This window comes from Serinus canaria, chromosome 1A, assembly GCF_022539315.1.
Source record: "Serinus canaria isolate serCan28SL12 chromosome 1A, serCan2020, whole genome shotgun sequence".
Lineage (NCBI taxonomy): Eukaryota > Metazoa > Chordata > Aves > Passeriformes > Fringillidae > Serinus > Serinus canaria.
Window position 1 is genome coordinate 35,222,432 of NC_066314.1, and position 23,404 is coordinate 35,245,835.

A 23,404-nucleotide genomic window follows, 5' to 3' on the forward strand; every position below is an offset into this window, starting at 1 on the left:
ACTGTAGTACATGACAATTTTATGAACCCTGCAACCATCGAGTAATTTTCATTTACATTGAAATGGCAAATAGGACAATAGGACACATCTGTATACTGATAGCTATTTTATGCAGGCTATTAGGATCAGTCTGTTTTTTGTGGAGATTACAGTACAAAATTTGTCTTGTATCTATCTGTGTAAATGTTCCTTTTTCAGTGTAACAGTGGCCATGCCCAGTGGATGCAGTAGCATCTTTCCACTTATCTGCTCTATTGGCCAATTCTCCTGAGTCTTAGGGGACATTGGATATGTTCATAGCAAGGCATGCATGATCCTGTAAATTTTGAGCCCAGTTACCAGATTTAGCAAACTACCTTGGGGAATGGCAATAGCAGAATTTAATTACACACCTTCATAGGTGAGGAGATTAAAATAACCAGTCTTTCACCTATGATGTCTTTTTTTTCTGTCTGGTAATTTGTCTGTCTGCTATAATCTGTAGCTGTTTATCCTTCTGGTTTAAGATACAAGCTTAATTATATAATAGGAAGCATAAAAGTTTAATTCACAGTATGCAAGTTTATTGTTTAATAGGCAGAAACTTTCCTGACTTTGTAGCTGTTCTTTTCAGCACCTTCCTTGAAACACCTGACGCTGGTCCTTCAGAGGATAAATTAGAGCAAATTTAACATATCTTACATTGTTTCTTTCCTAGAAAATCTTGTATGCATGCATGCATTGCTTACACTGAAAATCAGCTGTGGAAATAAGTTTATTTATTCGATATTCAGAATAGAGCCTATTCCTCTAGCTCTCCAGTGTCTGCTAGTATAAATACTGTGGTGAATAGTATGTTGGTAAAATCCAAAGTGTAAAATTACATTGAAGGATTTCACCTGGTCAGGTGTGGGCTCAAATATTTTCAAGTGCCACAAAGCCCTTGACACACAATGAGCCCTGCTGGAGGGAAATTATTACTGGTGTTTCTGGGATGACTTTTTGGTTGTCTTTGGTTGAGTGACTTTTTAAATTGCTGTAAAACATTAAGCTGTCAGGAATTTTTTTCTCTTGACTCTACTAAACTTTGGGTCAGGATCATCAGTGAGGAATTCTCTACTGTCTTAAATAAAATATTTTTAAACAGTTTACTGCTATGTGCAGTATCTGTTCCCTACACTTTGGATTTTCTTTTCATTGTCTTTTAACTTTTTTTTTTAAATGTCCATCTTGTGCTCCCTGAGTGCTTGGATTGCCCATGTGATCACTATTCTCTCTTCACAATTTTCTACATCATATTGAAGTGATGAAACATTCTCTGATACAAGTTTTGTTCAGTGAAATGACAGTCATAGAATGTCCTTGTTATTTCATTGTCTTTACTGTCATCAATATGGTATAAATCAGACACCATTAAAGTACCCATCTCTGCTAGACACTCAGTATCATTCTAAAGTCATGCCTTTTTCTACACACTTCAGAAATGACCATTGCAAATGTGCTGTTTAGTTGCCTCAGAGTTGAATATATTTTTCCTTTCTACTTTCTCATCCTTGGCGATTGCATGTGTGAAGAAATCCATGACATAAACCCCATGGCATTCAGGTAATCCCACAAGCAGAATGAAGCAGACACTACAGCCTGGCAGCACACAATGTTTTTCCACTTAAACGGTTGAGGGTGAAGCTTGCCTCTTTGGAAAGCATCATGCTAGTCATTCTTCAGATAGAAGCATGTCATCCTCCACTAGGGCCACGAATAAGTAGGGAAATATGAGAAGTCGTGATAGTTCATTAATAAACAGTACTGGTAGACGATTCAAGGCTCTCAAGTTGCATCAGAGAGTGCATATGTCTTCCTAGTGCAGCTGGAAGTGAGATAGTGTCCTCCCACGGTGATGGGAAAAGTGGTTATATCCCAAGTGCAGTAGAAAATATAGCCTGTTGAACACAAGAGTAGAACTGAGAATTGTTAAATCAAAGCAAAAAGCGTGACAGCCTTTCCACACCAGAAATAACTGACAGCAGGAATCATAGCCCTGGAGAGCTGCAGCATCAGAGGAGGAGAGAGTGCAGCAAGAATAACATGAGGAGCAACAATCAGCATGGAACAACAGACTCTAATAAAATGGAGAAACAAGGCAGCTGCATCTCAAAGGCAACAGCCAGACCCAGAGCAACCTGAGGGAGAGCCATCTCAGACAGAACTAAAGGAATCATAGCCCTAGATGAGCAGCCACAGCCAGATAAGAGAAGGGATGAAGGCACATCTAGGGAGCCAGATATCTGAAGTCAGTTCAGTCAGCCTGCTGCATGCTTTGAAGTATGGTGGTTGGAGATTCTGGCAGCAATCAGTGCAGGCAAGACCATTATGATGGAGTGTAGCTATAAAAGTACTCCCAAAAGAATATGCCTTGGTAAGTGACAAACAATAATCAAAACAAGGAAAAGGGTGACTAGAATAGGGAAAAATATAGATTTTTTCCTTCCATGTAAGCTAAATTAACCTCAGCAGTGAGATCAATTACTGACCCTGACTTTGTAATGCAAACAATTAATTATTTCCTAAACCCTTGTATATATAACTTCCTTTTCCTTTCTAACTCTATGCCACATCTTTAAAATTTCCTTTTTCTTCTTTCAGTGTCAAGTGATGGAAGGAAGATTTATTTCTGATAGTAATAAAGGGAAACCATGCTTCCTGCTTTCCCTCAAAGGCAACGTTCTGCATTAGGAGATCTGTTCAACTAAAACTTTACACAAAGAAAAATGCACAGCTTCCCTGCATTTTGGCAAAGGAGAATTTAAGAAATTGAAAGCAGTGGTTTGCTCACCCTTTTGGGTGTAATTTTCTTAAAAAATTTACAATGTAGCATGTTCTGCAAGAATGTGGAAGAACAGGAGGGCTAATGCAGTCACTGGAAAGGCTCTCTAAAAACTTCATTTTTTACTTCTGTTCTTCAGGCACTGGGAAGCACATTCACAATGAAATAACAAAATAAAACCAAACCAAAACAAAAACCCCAAACCACCACCCTGTATTCTGTTCAGGAATAGTAGTGTATAAGAAAGCCAGTTCATGAATGCAGTGAAATAGTGATGTGCATCTATGAAGTGACAAAAGAGTGAGAGTAGCTCATTAACAATGAAGGAAATGCGAGATAAATCCTTAAAAACTTTACAATAAGTTTTATTTTTAATTTTTCTTTAGTTGAATTGATAGCATAAGGTGGTATCAGACTAGTTGAAAGTCTTACAATACAATAGAGATGGCTTTGGAACCCATTCGCTTGCCGTGGTGTAAAGGAAGAGCTTTTTGTTTTCCCTAATTTAGCTGTGCTGTTGTCTGTGGGTGCCATTAAGTCCATAGGGGGCACATTTGTGTGATGCTGATTTTTCTTCCATGACTTGTGATTGCAACAGTCAGTGCCCAGATTGCAGAAGGTGCTTTCAGGAGCCATTTGTTCCTAATGCATTGTAACAGAGGAGGTATCTTGTAATGAAAATAATGTCTTTCTGTTCAGATAAAAAGGCTCTAGGTTGTTGCTGCTTCCTGTATGAAAAAATTGAAACACAGTCAGTGATACCAACAGGTTCAAGTTCAGACTATCTCCAAGAGTGCTTGTCCTAAAGTATGGAGGCTGTCCCTGTTTAGCTGGTGGGTGCCAATACTTAAAGCTAGACAGGTGCTTCAAGATACTTAAAATGCTCCTCTTAACTCATCTTCCTACCATCCTGAATCAAGCAGGAGCAAATCTTTAACCCTTTACACTAGTTAGGGTATGCTAATAACTATTTTCTGAAGAAAAAGCATGGAAACTACAACATGTGGTATATAAGCAGCTACACTTAGACAGTGCTTCAGGAGTGTTATGTGTTCTACATGCCAGGGACAATTGCATATGGGTTTGACTGGAAATAATAAAGATGGAGCACAAATGTTAATAAAAGCCTTTTATTTTAAAGAAGAGCTCATTAGACTAGACCACTCCATGAAGGTAGAGTTGTTGGGAGGACACCACCTGTTGTGGTACAGATCTTCTGCCTGCTTTCCATGGAAAAGCAGTGGCAAATGGCAGTGGCAAATGGCAACTCCTAAGGGCTGGAGGAGATGATCAAAGCAGAAAAGGCAACAATGGGTCTAGACACCATGTCCTATCTTCCTTCCTTCCCCAGAAGGAAGCCATTAGAAGGAGCAAAATAGTGCATCTGTGTCTCAGATATTTTCATGACTTAAAATAGTGTTCATGAAGACAGGTGTACATGGAGATGCACATGCACATGCCATGCACTTGCCTCTCTGTTTCTGCTTTGTAGTGATCATTTTCAGCAAAGGGCAAGGCAGAAAGTTAACAGGTATTTTCTTTTTTTTTCCTCTGAAGGAGTCCAAAAAAAAAAAAACCGGTGTACAGGCAAGGGCTGATTTTGCTGATACACCTCCTGGTTTAGATCAAAAACCAGAAGAGCAACAGTTACAAGTGTTAAAGTAGCTTGGAAGAAATTGTAAGAATTAGAAACAGAAAATAAATTTGAGTTGGTGAAATAGAGCAAAAGGAACAAAAAACTTGACATAAGAATATAGTCAATATTTTGATCAAAATATGGTCCTATAAGATTTCTATTCAATAGGGGACTCTTTAGAAAAACCTCTGGTGCACTGTTTTGTTGTTGCTGTTCTTTTTAAAGATATGTTTAAGTACGGGATAACTTATGAAGCTTAAAGGAGGTATTTAAAAAGAGAAATTACAATGGCAGGTTTAGTTATAGATAGTTGCAAATCAGTCTTAGGCAAATGGATTGAGACTTTTATGTGGTATTTAGTGAACTAAAAAAGAGTATTAATTTTTCTTGAAGATTTTCATATAAAAGCAGTTAATAAAAAAGTGTAATGTTCCTTTGTCCTTGTCACTGGTGTCAGAATATGTAAGAGGGATTTTGGTGGTGAGGCCAAGTAAAACTCCTGTTGTAAGTTGAGTCATGATAGCATTTTATCTGGGCAATGGATAATATTTTATTATTCAAGGGAAATGATCTGACAATATCCAGCTGAAGAATAATATTAGTTATGGTCATATACCCCTGAATTTTCTTTTTTGTGCCATGTTCCTAAAATTTGCAATGGAATTTATGACTAAGACAAGTATTTTGCCAAAGCCATCTTACTATCTGACCATTTTGGTATTATCCAGCCCTAGAACAGCTGTGTTTGTCAGAATAGAAAATGATTATGATTTCCAAGTGAAAAGCTCTCCTTGAATATAATGTTACTTTTTCAGTGATGTTTTGGCATCAGATAAATGACCTTTCATTCTGTAAAAACAACATAAGGTGCCTTTATGCATCTTTGAGGATTTATAAATACATTGCAGGTTTGTAGGTATATTTGCCGATTTGAAAAATACTGGTTTACCTGTGCTATTAATAAAGTTTTAAAAAAATGTAAGATTATTTTTTTAATTAAACATATCCTGTTTTTATTGCTGAATATTAACAGCATGATAGTTTGTGAATGTGCACTGCCTGATAAGCAGATATCAATTGGAAATTCTGTTGCTTTAAAAAGTAAAGAAGATTAATTAAATGAGTGATTTTTTTTTCTAGTCTGTTTCATTAAAATCAAGTAGGAATGCTTTTGTTTGGGCTTCTGTTAACGAATGTAGTCCCTTAATGTTTAACAATTGCTGCCAAGTGCAGGGAAGCCAGTGAGAGCCACAATCAGCCAAGTACATAGATGTTCAACTTTATGTGTGTAGGGCTGTGGAATTTATTTGGGTTGCTTGTGTGCTTAAGGTACTTGAGTGCATCACTGAATTTTTGCCTGGGCAAAGACCCTCAGGAAAGTCTCATATTTTGACATTTGGTATCAGTTTGCTGCGTGATTTGCATATACCTATCTCCTTCCATACTTCCTGCCTTGGCTTTTATGTGGGTTATCCAGAGACAAAGGCTCTAGGAATTAATTCAAACATTTTACATTTCTGTCACAGGGAAGAAATCATAGGCACATGTTTACTCATTTAAACAAGTATGTTCTCTTACCCTAATCAAATAAGGAAGCATTTGCACTTATCAAATTCACTTGCATTAAGCTCCATTTTTTTCTTGTAATATTTGGAGGTGCCATTGGAGAATACAGAAAATAACTACTCTGTTGTATTACAGTGCTCAGTTTCTGAAAATGAAAGAGGAATTTAGTGTTGGTGACTCATGATACAATCTAATTAATTCCCTGAAAAGAATTTCTCAGTGGGTACTTATGCAGTTCTCAGAGATGAGATAGTTTTGATAGAGACAGCTGAAGAATTCCAGAGAAGCCTTTGCAATTATCTCTGCTGTTACAGCTTGATAGAAGTGCTTTAGCAAAGATCTCTCTGGAGCCTGCAACAGGATCATGTTGTAACTGATGTCATGAATAGGACACTCTTGTTCCATAATTGTCAGAGTAAGGCCACATAAGATAAAAGACTGTTCAGATGTTCAGATGATAAAGGTAGGAAAGTAAAATACGTTTCAGCACAACCTTCTGAGTGGGAGCTGAGGAATGGCTGAACTTCTCCCTTTGTGGGAAAACAAAAAAAAGGAGAGCATACAGTGAATGTGTTTGCTTAAGGAATGCAGCTGAAGTGCAGTACCTGTGTTTGAAAGTGGTTACCCCGTGTTCAGTTGTTCATACAGGAGAATTCAGTAAATTCAGTGCACTGCATGTAGTGTAACACGTTTCACAACTTACATCAGTTAACCAAGTTTTTAAATAATTCATTTACGTACATATACCTCTGTCTACGCTTGAGCAAATTCCGCAGGTGTGACTCAGTCAAAACATCTTTTCTCTTAAATGTCTCCAAGATGCAGCATATTTAACTTTGGGTTTTATTTTTTTTTTAAAATACGTAATCCTTTTTTTAAATGTCACATTTTTGCTGCGTGTTTGATGTATATTATTCTTTTGCTTTAATTCATGCTGTGTTTTTTCCCAATAAGCTAAATTTCATAGGGTATCCAGCTGTGGTTGCTTAGTACCAACAAAGAATGATTGTTTTGAAAAACGTGATTTGGATATTACTTGTTGGCTAGTGTTCACATTGCAAAATTAAAGTGCAAATATGCATTCTTTGTATATGTGCTTGGTAGAGTGCTCTTCTAATATTTTAAATGAACTTAGACTCACAGAATTACCCAAGATTTTGAGAACTAAAGAATAATGTATGAGTTCAAGAAACTTAAGCTGAAATTAAATGATACTCCCTCACTTAAAAGCGGATTTGATTGTGGATATCTTTAGGCTTCTATTTGACAGACAGCTGTAAAAATATGTTCAACATTTAAAAGAAAAAAAACACAACCTGTATGCTGCTTTTATTACATTCACAGTTCTAAAAGAAAGTCCTTCTTTGTGTATTTCATGAAGAAAAGATATGTTTTGACCTGTAAACAAATTAGCCAAAAATTGGAAGTTTTTCTGTGTTCTGAGGTGATTCTGGTGAGCTCGTGTCGGCCTGACTTGACTGTATGCAACAGGTTTATAAACTGTTTATAAGCTCTGGCTTATGTGTTGAGGGACCATATCATGGTCAAAGTGTAAAATGTGGACAGAGATTTTTAAGGATCTACCAGGGGAGTGCAATGACTTTTTTGTGTTGGACTTTCCTGCTGAAGAACAGGTTAATTCCCATGCTCAGTTTATTCTTTGTAACAGGTTGGAGAAACCATCAATTTGAGGTTAGGTGTGTGGGAAACACGAGCTAAAAGAAATGTTAGTTGTTAGAAAGTCTGCAGATCTGAGTGGCATCCACTTGCACCTTCTGAGGGTAACCAGACATGGAGCTGCGGAACTTCAGGCAGTGGGATGTAGACCATCCTAACAAATAGTTGCTGTGCCAGAGGATTGCTTGGGAGCTATAGGCTGGTGAGTTTGTCTTCCTTCTCCAGTGAGATGGGGACTCTGTAGGGTGTAAAGGGTAAGATAAGTGAGCACATAGATTAATATGTTGATCTTGACTGGTCATCGCTGCTGCAAAAGAGAATTTGTTCTTACTATCCAGCTGGAGTTCTTGAGGGGAGAGTGAGAAGACAATGGATTTTAAAAAAGTTTTTGACAAAGCACGCCACCTATAGCTCAGGATAAATCATTTAAGGAGAGAACTATTTAAAGGGTGTATACTGTGGCTGATTAATTAAAAACCACCAATACTAGTATATACATCAGGTATATACTACTAGCCATAAAACATTGTGTATTGATTCTCATCTTAACTCAGAAGGTCTTTATGAAAGAATAATGCCTTTGTGTGTGCCTGTGTGTGGTCTGAGTCTTGTTTTAATCAGTGAAAAGGAAGCTGATTATAAGAACTTACTATTGATAACAATAGCTTTAACAGTATGAATAAAATTTAGTGTAATTGAGGCAGAGTATATGTAATTCTCTATTGTTATAGTTATAGTTATTTCTAGTTATTTCTCTTAGCTAAAGAGCAGGTAACCTTAATTCTGAATTGCAGGTTTATCAGCACACAGAAAAATAACTGTAGGTCTTCTGTTTGTGTCCCACTGAATTTGAAAAACAGGTGGTGTTATTACATATTTACCAAGACTGATTTTGAATTGACTCCTGCACAACAGAAGAAAGTTAATAAATCACCTGTATTTAGTTTTTGGTTTTGTTTGTTTAATGAGAAGAAGAAGCACAATGGATGGCTGGAGAGTTTGTGGAAAATTGATGTATTAAATTTCTGTTTTAGAACCTCAGTTATGTAATTTTTCCTGGTAGTCCAGTGTTCCCCTCCTCAGCATCTGACTCTCTGCTTACACCTTGGATACAATGGGGATGTTTTTCTGACCAGGATCCTTCCTGATTTTAGGTTTTGTGTCACAAAAGTATTTTTATGAACTAAATCAAACAGCTTTAATTCCTAAAGAAGGGTGGCAAAGTGGACATTCAGTGAAGAAGAGATAAATTGAGGTCTGTGTAATTACTATGATTGATACTTGGTGTTACGTGAGATAAATTGATAGATAAGCCTGCAAGATGCTGTATTGGCCTTTGCAAACTCGAGGAGGTGTTTTCCGACTCTTAACTTTTTCATAATTTTTAATGTTGTTTTGTAATTTGCAGGGTAAAATATCTTCAGAGAGATTGATGACATCTCACTTGAGATGATCACCATGTAGACACCTGCAACTGAGTAGCCCCCCATCTCCCTGTACCATCAGTGAAGATAAACAGGCATCTTTGGGGTGAAATTCATCTGTCCTATTGTAGATGCATGTATTTGGATGATTCAGGATATAATGAAGTGCTTGCTTCTCTCTCCTTTGCCTTTAAAGGAGGTCTAGGCAGCTGCCTCAGCTGTGTACAACTGAGTAAGCATCACTTAGCTACAAAGTAGGTATTTGCAGTCAGATGTATCTCAATCCTATGGTTAAAACAATACAAAAACAATGAAGCACACAAAAGCACAGCTAAAAAGAAAAAGAAGTTGGTATTGAAGGAAAAAAATGAAAAATTTTGTAGGAAGGAGGATGGAAAAGCTGTGTGTTTTCCAGGTCATTTTATTATGATCTCTTTTCCTTCCCCCACTCTAATGCATTTTCAGAACAATCAATTATTTTTCCCTTACAAAGTAAATCAGCTGTAGTTCACGGTTTCTGGTTTGTGTTGCTGACATTTTTTTCACATGAGAACTTTTTAGAATAATGACATAATTTTTGGTTCTTCAAAGAATAATGCTGAAGGAGTTTCTAGCTTATTTGTATCTCTTCACATATGACCTCGTCCCTGCCTCTTGGCTTCTGCATAACCCTATGTGCTGGTTTGCTGATTTTTATATTGTTCCCTTCCCTGCAACTGCTTCACCAGTTCTTTATTTCAAGTGCTTTTTGCTTTCTGTTCAGTGGAGAGCATCTACCTTCAGCTGGCAGGCACTCTGCCCTCTCTCCAGGGTCTTCTGTTGAATACCTACCCTTGCTAGTAGTCTTCTTATGTAAAAGTATGGTGTATAGAATAAAGTGAGATAGGATTTTTGTTATTTGACTGTATGTGTGAAAGGATCACACCAGTTTTGTACCCCCACAATTCAGGAGTTCCCCCAGAATGGGGATCAGTCTCTGTATGGTCTTTTTGGACAGTGCAGTTGAATGAATCTCACTGCACTTTAGATGTCTGTGGCACAGATGTGTACATATGAGCTAGTCACTCAAGCCTGCTTTTGGAGTGAGTTACAAGAGATGGGTGCTTTTAGAGTACAATTCCCCTGATCTGAGGTTTACTTTAAGATTAGATAAAGTGCATCCAGAGGTGACTTGTAAAGCCCAATGACTGTAAGGGAAGTCTAAACAACTGAAGTGATTATAGTCACAGGTGCTACAAATACTTGCATTGAATCAAGTCTATCACTTCCTGTGTGGCTCTGTTGCAGTACTGTATTGTAGTAGTTATGTTTTTGTGGGTTCATATATTAGACTTAGTTTGTTTCCTGTTAAATAAAATTCCATTTGGTACTAATCTTTTGTGTTAAAAAACTTCTACAAGATGCAAGTTGCAAGTGAAACAATTAATTAAGGAATTTCAAGTATAATAAAATTGAGATATTCAATAAGTCGTAGAATTAAATTGACTTACAGTAATTGTGATCTGTAACGATTTAAGAGGATCAAGATGTAGGAGTGGATCTTTAAAATTAGTTAAAACTAATCTGGGATCAAGGATGCAATCACATTATTTTATGTTGGCATGGAGAGAATTAGACTACATGGAGAGAATTACACTGAAAACCTTAGCTTGGCTCTGCATTTTGTAGATTTCAAAGACATGTTCAGGTTGCATACAAAGGAATTAATCTCCTAAGTTTGGTTATGGATTGTCTTTACCATGTTGTGAGTATACACATTTCTTCAGGGGAAGAAAGTGCATAAACTTCCATCCCTTCAGGCAGTGTTGGCTAACTGTCCATGATTGAGCCTTTTCCCAAGAGAACTTTGCAAAAAAGAGCTGTATCTACCTAATTTCCATGAAGTAGCCAACATATTCTAGCTTCCTTTCCTATAGCAGTGGAATATCAATGCTGAGGCTGAGAAAACTTCAACTGTGTCATAGGTTATACGAGGAGCGTATAGGTTATACAAGGAGCTGGGTGATCTTTGGCAAGTGATTTCACTAGAGTGTGCCACAGTTTCCTTTTAATTTGCAGAATATTGGCATTAATCTTAGTGAGCACTTGTGAGATCTGCTAATGAGCAGTGCTTCACCAGACCCAGGTAGTGCCATTAATCATTGGATGAATAACTAGTGTATTTGTCTGGGCAGACAAAAAAGATAGGGTATAATGGCTTAAGGCAAGTCAGACTGTACACTGACAGGAGCTAGGTATGTTTTTTGAATGGGAAGGAATTGCTTTCCACTAGACCTCTTAAACCCATGTGCTTTACCTCTTGACAAGGTACTGAGTCATCCACTGCCTGGAGGAAAGCACTTAAATCATCAATTAACAGTCAGTCTGCCCAGTAGGAGAGGCAAGTTTGCTTCTCCAGACATCCTGTGTTCCTCTTTTGGACAAAGGTTGGCGGAACAGATATGGCTCTGAGAGTGAAGTGGGGAGTAGGCTCCTTGCATGTCAGGGTGTTCAGAGATTGATGCTGATAGGTTCCAAAGCGTATCTCCTGCAGCAGGACAGATTTGTTGGGATTTTTTTTGTAGGTTTAGGTCTAGGTCAAGAAGCTTTTGGAAGTTATGGCAGCATAAGTCCTCTGGACTCCATCTATGTATTCAGTTTTTCCTATGACTGAACTTACTGCACATACCCTCTGTGCCTACCACAACCCTCTGTTTAGGGTCATCTTCGAAGCTTCTCCTTTTGGAGAAGCCACTCTTCATGCTCTCTATACCTCTTGCTTTTTATCCTTCTGCCTGCAAACCTGTTTTGCTTCCTCCCTAGTCAGAGTGCCAGTGTTTGCTGCCTTATCCTGCTCTGCTTTCCAGAGCTGTGAACATTGGGAGAACTGTGCTTCTTATGAATGTGTCATTGTTCTCTGTTCTGCCTACTTGTAAAAGTTCAGGAAAGGTGAAATGAATGGTTTCCTCCCATTTCTTTTCCCTCCACACCAAGGGCCTCATTTGCCCTTGTTTCTTCTCCCATCTCTTGAAGACACTTTCCCCCCTGTTAAGGTTCTCTTGCTTTTTTGAATCCATTCCCTTCCTGAAACACGTCAAGAAAGCATTTGCTTTCCCTGAATGGGGAACATGGCAGAACTGTGACAAGCCTATTGTTCTGCAAGCTCTAAGTAGGGTTTCTGATTTTCCTGGAGGTATTTAATTGGTAGAAGATACTTCTAAAGCAGCTGTGAAAAGAGATCTATCTTGAGAGAATAGTCCTGCCTGTGTGCCTTGACTCTCCATTCAGTATTTTCTTGCTCTTTTATTTTGTTTGCTCTATAATGGCCAGTCATCCAACGTGTGTCTAAATGTTACCTGTGAGGGGAATTTTATAATTTCTTTACATGTACATGATAGTTCTTGGTCTCTGGATAGAAAAAAAGACTCTATGGGCAAGATTATATGGAACTATTAGCTTGCTTACTTTTTACAGAAGTCAGTAGAGTCAAGGTGCTTATATAAATATATACTTTTGTTACTATGTGAAGTTTAAACTATGAGGAAGAAACCAGGGCATCCTGGAATACTAAATAGTGAGTAGAAAAAAGGATGTGTGATGAATGGAAAAATGTCATCTTGTTGAGGATTTTGTCTGATATGTTTTATGGATTTTTTGTTTCTGCTACAGATGTTTTGGATTGCCCTGACCAATTTACTTTCAGAATAAGTAGGATTTACCTATTTATGAGATTTTAAAAAAATCTTCTGTTTACGTGTCTAAACAGATTTATCAGCTGTTTATCTGCTTAAATGTCCCTGAGAACTACACTCAGTCTGTTTCCCTAGTAATATAAGGGCAATAATGTTTCCTGACCTATGGTATTGTCTGCTCAGGTAATAATCTGTTTTCAAAGGTGTTACTTCCTATTCTGCAATGTGTTCCAGACATGATTTGTCTTCCAGTAAGATTATATACCCCCATAACAACATATCCTGGTGTTAATAATGCAAAAATTATGTTTTGGTTTATTCACTATTCAATTCCTAAAAGCAGCTCAGTTACTCTGCAACCTATATAATGTTTGTTTTTGCTGCCTACATGAAGGACTCGTGTTTTCTTGCAACTTACTAATAATCTACAAATATTATGGATTTCTGTCATTATTTCATGTGTTTATTACAGATCCATTCAGTACTTAAAAATAGTCACTATATAAAAAAATCATTGGAACATGTGTAAAATGATCTAAAAATTGGACAACAGTTAAATTTCCAGACTATCCTGAAGTTTAATTTAGCAGGAAAATTTTGAAAGCTGAAGCTAGGTAAATTCAAGTAAGTGAAACTAGATATCTTCCAATTAGTAAAAAGGTGTGTAGTTTCACTGTGAGAGTAAATATTAGTTGTGACACATTATATAATACTCTGAAACATTATTCTGATCTTGAATTTTCTAAAATAGAAAGAGAAGCCATAAGTTCTTTTGCCTAAATTACTAAATTAATGCAGAATAAATGTTATAAAAGACCTTTTGGCTTTAGAATCTGTAAATTTTTGAACCTATGTAATGTTCCCTTTTTTTATTATTGTCTGATTGAGTGTTAACCTAATTCCTGGACCTTCATCTCTAGATGAGGTGGTTGAGTTCCAGCATCATGTTTTCTTAAAGCCTTTAATTAATGGATTTGAAATCACAACTGTCCTCCCTCTGGTATGGTGATCAGCACTAAGTATAACATTTAAATATTGGCACTGGAAGACTGGTTGTCTTGAAAGTATGTTGTAAAGTGGGATTTTATAGCTAAATGGTCACATCAGATCTGCAGAGTTATTTCTGCTTGAAATAGAGCACTTGTGCAAAGTGGAAAATACACAGCAACTGTGTAGATGTGTATTTCTAGCAGTTTCTGAGAGTGTGTAAGAGAACACAAAAAGGATGCTTAAAAAAAGCTGTTCTTGCAAGTATCTGTCTGTGTCTTGCAGTAAGTACTGGGATTTAGAATCACTTGTCTTTTAGATCTCTATGCTTTGCCTGAAGAGGAAGAGGCTAAGAACTGCTATAAGTAGAGAAAGAGTGCTATACAATACTTAACTCTTTGTAGGATAGCCTGGAAAATAACCTGACTATTTGTAAGTCAAATATATATATATATCCACATCTTTTCTAATGAAAATCACTCACTTTTAGTAACCAGATCTTGAAGGCTGTTACAAAGGGAAGTAGTATCACTGAATCCTGATGTACAATAGTGAAATGGAGATAAAAGTATTATGAATAATCACTGAGGTAGAATTTGCATCTGACACTATTTCTTTGCTCTGAATTAAAACTGGGCCTTTATGTTGAGTGCACAGAAGGGTTGGGTCAGTCACCTGTGGAACTGACATATGCATGCTCCAGGAGTGGGGAGAGTGTGTTGTTTGACCTGCACCTTATTCAACATATGGGGCAGGATATTAACACTTATTAATACTTACTTATGACTTTGCCTCCTCGCTTTTCCTGGTAAGCATTTGCATTATCTTCTCTCTCTCTCTTTCATTCTAGCACAAATAAAGATTGTATAAGTTACAGGTTTCAGGCATATTAGTGTTGGGTGGAAATGCCTGCTTCTGTGTGTATTTATTGTGCTATATTGGAATTCAAAACTGGTAACTTTGTTTCTCTATTATTTCCCACAGGGTGCAGCTCTGATTCGAATGTTGGCTAGCTTTATGGGTCACTCTGTGTTTCAAATGGGCTTACAAGTAAGTAAAGACATTTCCATCTTTGTGTAGATGTGTATTTCTGGCAGTTTCTCTTGCTCTCTCTTTTTTCTTTTGAAGCTATGTTTGCATCAATTTCTGGAAATGTTTCTTTACTTTAGGACCTGAGGTACCACCATGTCCCTGAAGCTGAATTTGATTGAAGATGCAGTTTCACCTATACTTCTTGATGTATGAAGTGCTTGTACTTCATCAGGCATACAGTTTTGTGTAGAGTGCCATATAAAAGTCACTTTATCCATGTGACAAATATGTGAAGGACTAACTGAGGAAGTAGCTACTTCTCTTCACCTGCGTTTGACTGCTGGTCTAACAAATAATAACAATATAAGCCAGCTGGAAAATAAACAGCCCTAAAATGAATAATGCTTTTCAGATAAATATTTTGCCATGCCTTCCTCCTTAGCAAAATCCTTGAGCTTTATTTTTACCTTTAATAAGCATGGAGTGCTCTTTGCCTTAATGATGTTTTGAAAACTCACTCTGTCTTTTAAAAGAAATTTAAAGAGGTAACATTTCTGTAGAAAGAGAAAGAAATTCAATGTGCTGATTACCAAGGATGAACTCCTTTCAGCAATAATTCAGGACGAATGAGTCTTTCGTAAACTATTTAAAAACAGACAAGCCAAAGCATAAAAAACAATGCAATTCCCTCTATTCTATTGAAATCTGCTTGAGTAAATCATGTTACAGGCAGCTGTGATTGATGAATTATGTATGATACAGCCTGCTACTTAGAAGTGTCCTTTAAAGTAAATTGATGTTCACCTGAAATACAATTATGCTAAGTTGGAAGGAGTAATCAATCTTATCTGTTCTTAGTAAGCTTTTCATTTTGAAATTTAAATAAACTACGTCTAGGATCAGGTCATTTTTTAACAGAATAATTCTACCTCTAACCAAAATAAATTGGAAGATAAAATATAAAGCAAAAATTAAATTAATGCATTGGTCATGTCAGAGGTATTTTCCATGCAAAGGCAATGAAAGGAAACTTGCTGAGGTAATGTAGCTTTTTGGAGAATTTACAGTACAATCAGGGTTTGTGGCATAACTTACTCATGAGACCAGCTTGATCATTTGCTTAGTTGCAACACCAGGTCAGATCAATTAGATAACTTTCTCATCCAGATTAGAACTCTTTAAATCAAAAGTTTCCTTCATAAAATCTTGTGAATGTCAAGGGTAAAACCACTATGTCATTGAAAACAGTAAGGCTTCCTGTCCTTAGTCCAGCCAACTCCATATTCCAGCCAGAAACTTCTATTTGGACAGATCATTCATAGCAGATTTCAGTAGCACTTTTTCCCAGTGGAGTATGTCACTCAGGGTTTTAGAAAGGAAAAGTTTTAGTGTCTGCATCTTAAACCCTGTTTTTCTGTTTTCTTCTACGTTTGCCTGAGAAATAACAGTGTGCAAGTTGTCTTGAAATAGACTGAGAAAAAAGCTCAGATCAAAGAATAGCTATGCAGGGATTAATCATAATTACCATAAAGTTGTAATGGAGCTTTGGTTTTTGATTTGAATGGTTTCCTATTATTATTGCTTTTCACTGGTTTGGCTCTAAATAGAAACCATTCTGTTTGCTAATGAAAGTCTATGAAAAATCTAACTGTGAAAATATGACTAGTGCAAGTCTTGGCATCAGTTCATAGGACGATAATGATTTTAACTAAAATCAGTTTGAAATTCAGATAGAGATTTTCCATGTGTATGTTTTCAGGCTGAACAAAATAAAACATAAAGTTCATAAGTTTTTCATAAGCTACAAATTATACAATTGGAAATATCTGTCAATCATATAATTTTTTGTATTTTGCAAATCTAACAAAATACTGTTACTGCACTGTACATTTGGGGGGGTATAGCTTTGCTAATGATAAGGGAAACTGGAGGACTAATTTACCCTTTCTGTCATTCACTGGTTTAGGCATTTAAGCTCTTTAGCTTGGTACCATCACTTGGGTTTTTGAATTATGTTGCCTGGAATCCTGTTTTAATGTGGAATTCTAATATTCAACTTAAACATCCTTTCTGTAGAATAGCAAAATTGAATATTATGACTATTTATAAATCTCTTCAAATATTCTGAAAATGCACTTGATGTTTCATTCCTTTTGTGTCATTCTAATGGCTTGCTGAGTAACTGAATTCTAAAAGACCTCCACAGCCAGTTTTTCCAGGAGAATGCCGTGGGAAATGGTGTCAAAGGCTTTAGTAAGTTTAGGTAGACAAAATCCACAGCCTTTCCCTCATCCACAGAGTAGGTCACAGAAGGGGGTCAGGTTGGTCAAACAGGACCTTTCTTACAGCATGCTGGCTGGCCCTGGTGCCCTGGTTGTTTTGCAGCTGCCGTGTGATGGCACTCAGGACAATCTGCTCCATGACCTTCCCTGGCACTGAGGTCAGGCTGACAGGCCTGTCATTCCTCAGATCATCCTTCCAGCCCTTCTTGTAGATGGGTGTAACATTGCTCACCTCTGGTTGTCTAGGACATACCCAGTGAGCCAGAACTACTGGTAAATGATGGAAAGTGACTTGGTGAGCACTGCTGCCAGCTCCCTCAGGACCCTTGGATGGATCCTGTCCTTTCCAATACTTCTGTGTATCTTAGTGGTGTAAAAGACTGCTGACCATTTTCCCTCAGATGTCTGGTGCTTCAGTTCTGCTCGCTGTCTCTGTTGTCTAGCTCAGGGGGCTGGGTACACAAAGAACAACTGGTCTCACTATGAAAGACTGAGATCAAGAAGGCATTAAGTACCTTAGGCTTTTCCTCGTTCTTTGTCACAATGTTATTCCCCTATTCTGCCAAGAATGGAGATTCTCAGCCCTCCTTCTGTTGCTAATATATTTATAGAAACATTTTTAATGTGTTTTACAGCAGTGTCTAGATAAAGTTCTACTTTGGCTTTGACTCTTCAAGTTTTCTGCCTGCATAACCTTGCCATGCCCTTGTAGTCCTCCTGAGCTGCTTGCCCCTTCTTCCAAAGGTCATAAACTTGTTTTTGTTATCTGAGCTCCAGACAAAGCTCTCTGTGCAGCCAGCCTGGTGGTCTTCCCCACTGGCTTGTCTTTCAGCATGTGGGGATGGCCAACTCCAGCACCTTTAGGATTTCTTAAATGTGTTCATCATTCCTGGACTCAATTGCTCTTCAGGCAAAAGCCCAAGGGGCTCTCTCAACGAGTGTCATAAACAGGCCAAGGTAGCAGTTCTGCTCACCCCTCTCCTAATTTCTCTAAGAATTGAAATTCTATCACTTCATGATTGCCCAAGATGTCCTCCAATCATCACATCACCCACCTATCTTTGTTCACAAACAAGAGCTCCTGCAGGGCAGCTTTTTTAGTTGTTTTGCTCAGCAACTGTGTCTAGAAGTTAACTTCCACACACTCCAGGAACCTTCTGTATTGTTACCTCTCCACTCTAATATGTTTCTAGTATTATTTTGATTCTTTTTAGTGTATTGGCTATGTCCTTAAGTGCTTAACAGATGATAAAAAAGAGTAATTCTGAGGTCTTATTAAAGTAGCATAAACAAAAAGGAGTAGTTCTTTATTTGTGTTTGCATTGTTTGTGGTCTCATCCAAATCAAGGCATGATTCATTATCTTGTTAAGAGCTAAAGAATTAGAGCTTTAATATAAGAGACTACAATAGATAAGGTGTAACTTAACTTTGGGTTAAGGAGAGAGGAAAAAAAGGTTTAGAACAAGAAGCAAATAGGATTGCTACCTTATTTGTTAGTTGCTTGTTTTTTCTTATTCATTGGCATGTGGACTTTTTGAAGAGCAAGTGGAGACAGGCTGGGGGTAAAAAATCCCTTATTTGTCAAAGAAAACAGTCAATTGTATTAAAAAGAAGAAAAGTTGATGGAGGAGAATGAGGTTCTTTGGTGGATATTTTTTACCAATAAATATGATCTGAAGGAAATGTACAAATGTGCATGTGATCTGTAACAGTTCAACAAACTGTTCTGTTAAGGAGTCTGCAAGGAAGTAAAATTCTGGTAGAAGTGCTCATTTTTACAGTGTAGATGTCTTTGTAGAGATTCATATCTGTCAAGAATAACTGGACTGTTCCTATGATGGTAAATATACTTGAAAGAGCATTTGATTATAGTGTGGCAGTTCCACAACAAAGCTACATCCAAGAGACTAGTGAAGGTAGGATATTTGAAAAGCCCTTCAAAGATATAATGTCTTAAATCATATGGCATTTCAAACAGGAGATGGAACATTCTCACTGTAGCACTCTGTCGACGAAAGCAAAAGAGAATGTATTTCTATTGGCTGTAATGAATAATTGAATAATGACAGTAGTAGCCACAGCTGGTAACACCTGCATATGAGAAAGTTACAGCTATTATTTATGTAGAAATGTCTAATAAATCCTTCCTACTCACAGCAGGTGATTTATGTCTTTTTAAAAGTTCTGGCATCTTTCACGATGGGCAGTTTCTTATGCTCCAGGAAAATTCAAGAAGTACACATTACTGAATGCCAGTACTCTTCTTACAAAATGGTGTTGCTTTTCAGTCTAAAAGCTATTAATCAGGTGAGAAGCTGGTTAGAATATGAAGAGGCTTGGTCAGCACTACTTGCTCTGACTATGTTTCTGAACTGCGCAGATTGATAGAGGTAGAAGCCATAGGTTGGCTTTATCATTCAGTCATCTCTCAGGGTGGCAATATGCAATATGATACTAAGTCTGTGTGAGATTTTCTTCTGTAGGCTGGTGTTCCAACTCTGTGCTTGAAATAGGTGGTTTCTTACATGTCTGGTGTCACTGGATTGCATTTCTGGGAAGATTTTGCTGCGTTATGACAATGCATCTCTTCAAGTAATCAGCGCTTGGTTTTTATTTTTTTCAAATTAAATAGAGAGAGAAATGCCAGTGTATTGAATGTCTGGTAGATGTGTTTTAAAAGGCACCTCCAGTGCTGTAATGAGATATTTCTGCACTGTTTTTTTTTCCTTATATTTGGTTTGATTATTTTGGAGCTTCATCTCTATTACTGTACGTTTGTCAACACTGCATTTCATTTGCTGTGTGACAGCTCATTGATCACATAGATCTGTATCCTTTTGAACTTCACTTGCTGCTATGTATGTGTTCATCACTCACTCTGATTTAGTGCATCATCAGCAGTTTGAATTAGTTACCGTAGCAATCTCTGCTTCTGTGATAAATTAACTACTTTTTTGGCTTCACATTGTACATTTGGAAGAATTTTCATACAGTGCTTTGGATAGATACTCTTTTGGTGCTGTAGAATGGCCACTGTATTGAAACAAATTAGTCAGCCTTTCACAGGAGCTGTCTGAAGAAGTGTGGTGTTCAGGCTATTAAATACAGCAAGGTTCAGATTTCAGTCACCTCCTGGTATCATATTGCTGGCTGTTTAAACTTTTCTTTCATCTGCACTGCTTTTTCCTGTTTTTAAGACATCTACCATGTGGATGAAATAGTAATGCATGAAATAGTTTCATCTATTTCCATGGTATTATATGATAATCTATTTTTTACATAGTCTGTTAAACAGTGTACCCATGTAATATCTATTTATTGTATCTTTATTACCAATTCATAATAGTTAGTTATTTGCTGTCTTTAATGAGACATCATTAGAGACTTCTTTACAAGAGTTTTCTGTAAAAACATAAAAAAAAAGCAATGATAAACAAATAATCAGGCATCTTAGGATCAAGGTCAGTGAAGCAGTAAACTGCAATGCTGCCTGCAGATCAGGAATGCACATGGAACTACTTGGAGTCTTCTTTTGCTCAGTCAAAGGATGCAACTTTTGCCACCCAGGAGGAGCATCTTTACATCTACAGTATCTCTGGTGTTGCAGCTGGTGCATTTACTAGATGTTGAGTAAAGTACTTTTCAGCTGATTCTGCACCCACCTCCTCTGGTTTAGAAAAGCAGAGTGTATGACCTTAGTGAACATCAAAGTATCACCATGGATGTTCTGGCAATTAACTGTCTGAGGTAGTTGCTACCAATCCCTTTATCTGAGAATTGTCAACTGGAGAACTTGAGCATGTTGAAGGGAGGACTTCAGAAATCAAAGGAAATCTCACAGGAGCTGACATCACTGTTTTCTGCAGCGCATTTCATATGAGATTGTTTGCATCTTTCACCTGTTTTGCCCCCTCAGCATTTCTTCTGCTTCCAATTTACATCACTCTGGATTTTAGTTTACATTTGTTAAATGAATTCAGTGTTATGGACTGAATTCCTATAGCTTTTTCCACTTTGACTTACACAGGTCAGTAAAGACGTAGTCAGTTTCTTGCATAAGAAACTTCCATAAGTTGTTGTGTCACAATATTTTTTTCCTTTGAAAATTTTAAAGACTTTTAGCGTAGTAAGGGCCAGACTTGGGTATCACTCAAAAAATGGTAATTCTTCCTCTAACTCCAAGAGTATTTGAGTATACTGTGTGTAGCAAAATGCTAATGCTTAAAGGAGAATTGTGTTTGAAGTTGCATAATTTAAATAAGAAATGCTAAAGTTAATTTTATTTTTCCATTCTTTTTTTTTTCCTCTGTGTGAACCTTTACCAGGTTTTTAATTATGCAAGTACCCAGTGTTTTCTAAATAGGACAATACCTGATTCAGTTCACAAGGTGGACCATGCTAACTGAATTGTTCTTCTGTTCAATAGTTTCAAATACTTTTCATTTGCTTTGTAGCCCAGTTCCTAGTTGCTACATTTAATTTTCTTAAATATCATCCAGTGTGGTATCAGGATGCATCACCAACAGTTAATTCAGAGGACAGAAACCTCATAGGGAAGAAAGACATGGTGCTAGGGTGGAGATCTAGGCACAGAGAAATTGAAGTTAAAATTTGCATAGGTGTGAAGTAAGCAAAACTCCCAAGTTTTTGCACTTAGGGATCAGAAGAGTTTGTGTTCAAAGTACAGCTTCCACTGGAATTATTGCCAACTGTGTGGCTGCTGCTCTGTGTCTGCTGTGAAGACACCAAGGTGGGCCTCCAGAAATTGTTGATCGTTCAACTAGTATTTCTTTAAAGAGATTAATGAGAATGGAGTGCCTATACATCTAAAGGGAAGTTGGACCAACGTGAGTAAAATGAAGAAGAGCCATGAAATTTGGATATCTGTGTTGAAACCCAAGAAGATATTCTGTTAAAATATTTAGCATTATAAACCACTTCAGATATTCAGAACAGATATCACATCAGGATCAGTCAGAGAGTCCAGTTCTGCTACAAATGAGACCACAGTGCTGTCCTGGTATGCAACAAGCTGATCCACAGACACAGTGAGGATATTTGGTTTATCTACAGTTCTAGAGTTTAACTGTTACCTTTTTGAAAGCAGAACATTGGCAAGGCTGAACATAATGCACCCACAGTTTTAGCAGCACACATCATGTGTGTTGGTGGTTTTTGCCCCATATAGCATTGGTGCTCTGCAAAGGGAGCTTCTTCCTGAAATGGTGCACTAGTAGAATATTCCTGTTTGTTTATATTATCTCCTTTCCACCCTTCTGCTCTGCTTTGTGGTCCTGGAGCATTTGGATCAGACAGTTGTCTTCCCCAGTTGTTGGGGGTTGACAAGAGAAGGAAGACATGGGCTCTTCTCTTTCTGCTTCAGGGCCTGGGTCTCCCTCTGAGTGTAAGCAGCTGTGAGCTGTTGGTGCAGGGAGACAGAGGGTCTCTGTTGCTGCTGGGATATCTAAAATGATCAGGGCTAGGAAAAAGCATTTTCCTGAAACAAGATCATTTTCTTTCTGACCTTTAGAGCTATGCTCCAGTGCTTGGGGATAGCAGAGGAAAGGACATACAGATTAAAAAAAAAGTAAATTGTGATATTTTTCAGTACTTTCTGGTGTTGACTAAAATTTTGGAGAAGAATTCAGTCTAAGATGGACTCTTTGAAGACAGGATTTCAGTTCACACAGCTACACTTCGCCCACATTGGAGGTCGCAGCAAGGAAGATAAAATGTGGTGAGGGTAGATGCTGCTGAACCTCAAAAGCCAGCAGTATCCTCAGTCCTGGCTTCAGAGCAAGGTTATGGATGGAATTGCCTTCATTAGGAGAAAGTCATGGTGCTCTTCAGCTAGGACAAAATTTTACTTTGCTCTGCTGATAAAGCTTTTACAAAAAGAAAAGCAATTAGTATACACACTGTGTATAAACCCAGTTTGTTTTCTTGGAACAGCATTGCCCTTTATGGCAATATTGGAGTCAGTCATGTTACAGGAACTGCATAGCTATTCACTTGGTGTGCCTTCAGTGGGCTTCTTTTTGTTGCATATGAAATTCAGTTATGACTGTTTTCTCCTTCATTTTTATTATAGGAATTATTAAGAGAAAGAGTGATAGGTATGAATTTCCAGATAATGTCAGCAGGCTCAGCAGCTATTTACAAAAATGCTTTCTTTTGGAATAGAATTACACTGTTTTCCTGATAGCAGCTCAGTGCCAACCTTACCTCTGTTGCTACCAGGCAGCTCAGTTGATTTTACAGGGCATTGGAAGGGAAGCATTTTGTGTATGATTTTGCTGCTCTTATGAAATCAGAATTTCCATTA

At 37.5% G+C, this 23,404-nt stretch overlaps 1 protein-coding gene across 1 annotated transcript in view; it reads left to right on the forward strand.

The window, feature by feature from the left end:
- Window positions 1–23,404, forward strand: part of TRHDE (thyrotropin releasing hormone degrading enzyme) — a 205,761-nt gene that overhangs the window by 98,868 nt on the left and 83,489 nt on the right. The window contains exon 7 of the mRNA XM_030238218.2: window positions 14,749–14,814. Within this exon, the coding sequence (XP_030094078.1) occupies window positions 14,749–14,814 (66 nt within the window). The remainder of the gene's footprint in view (window positions 1–14,748; window positions 14,815–23,404) is intronic.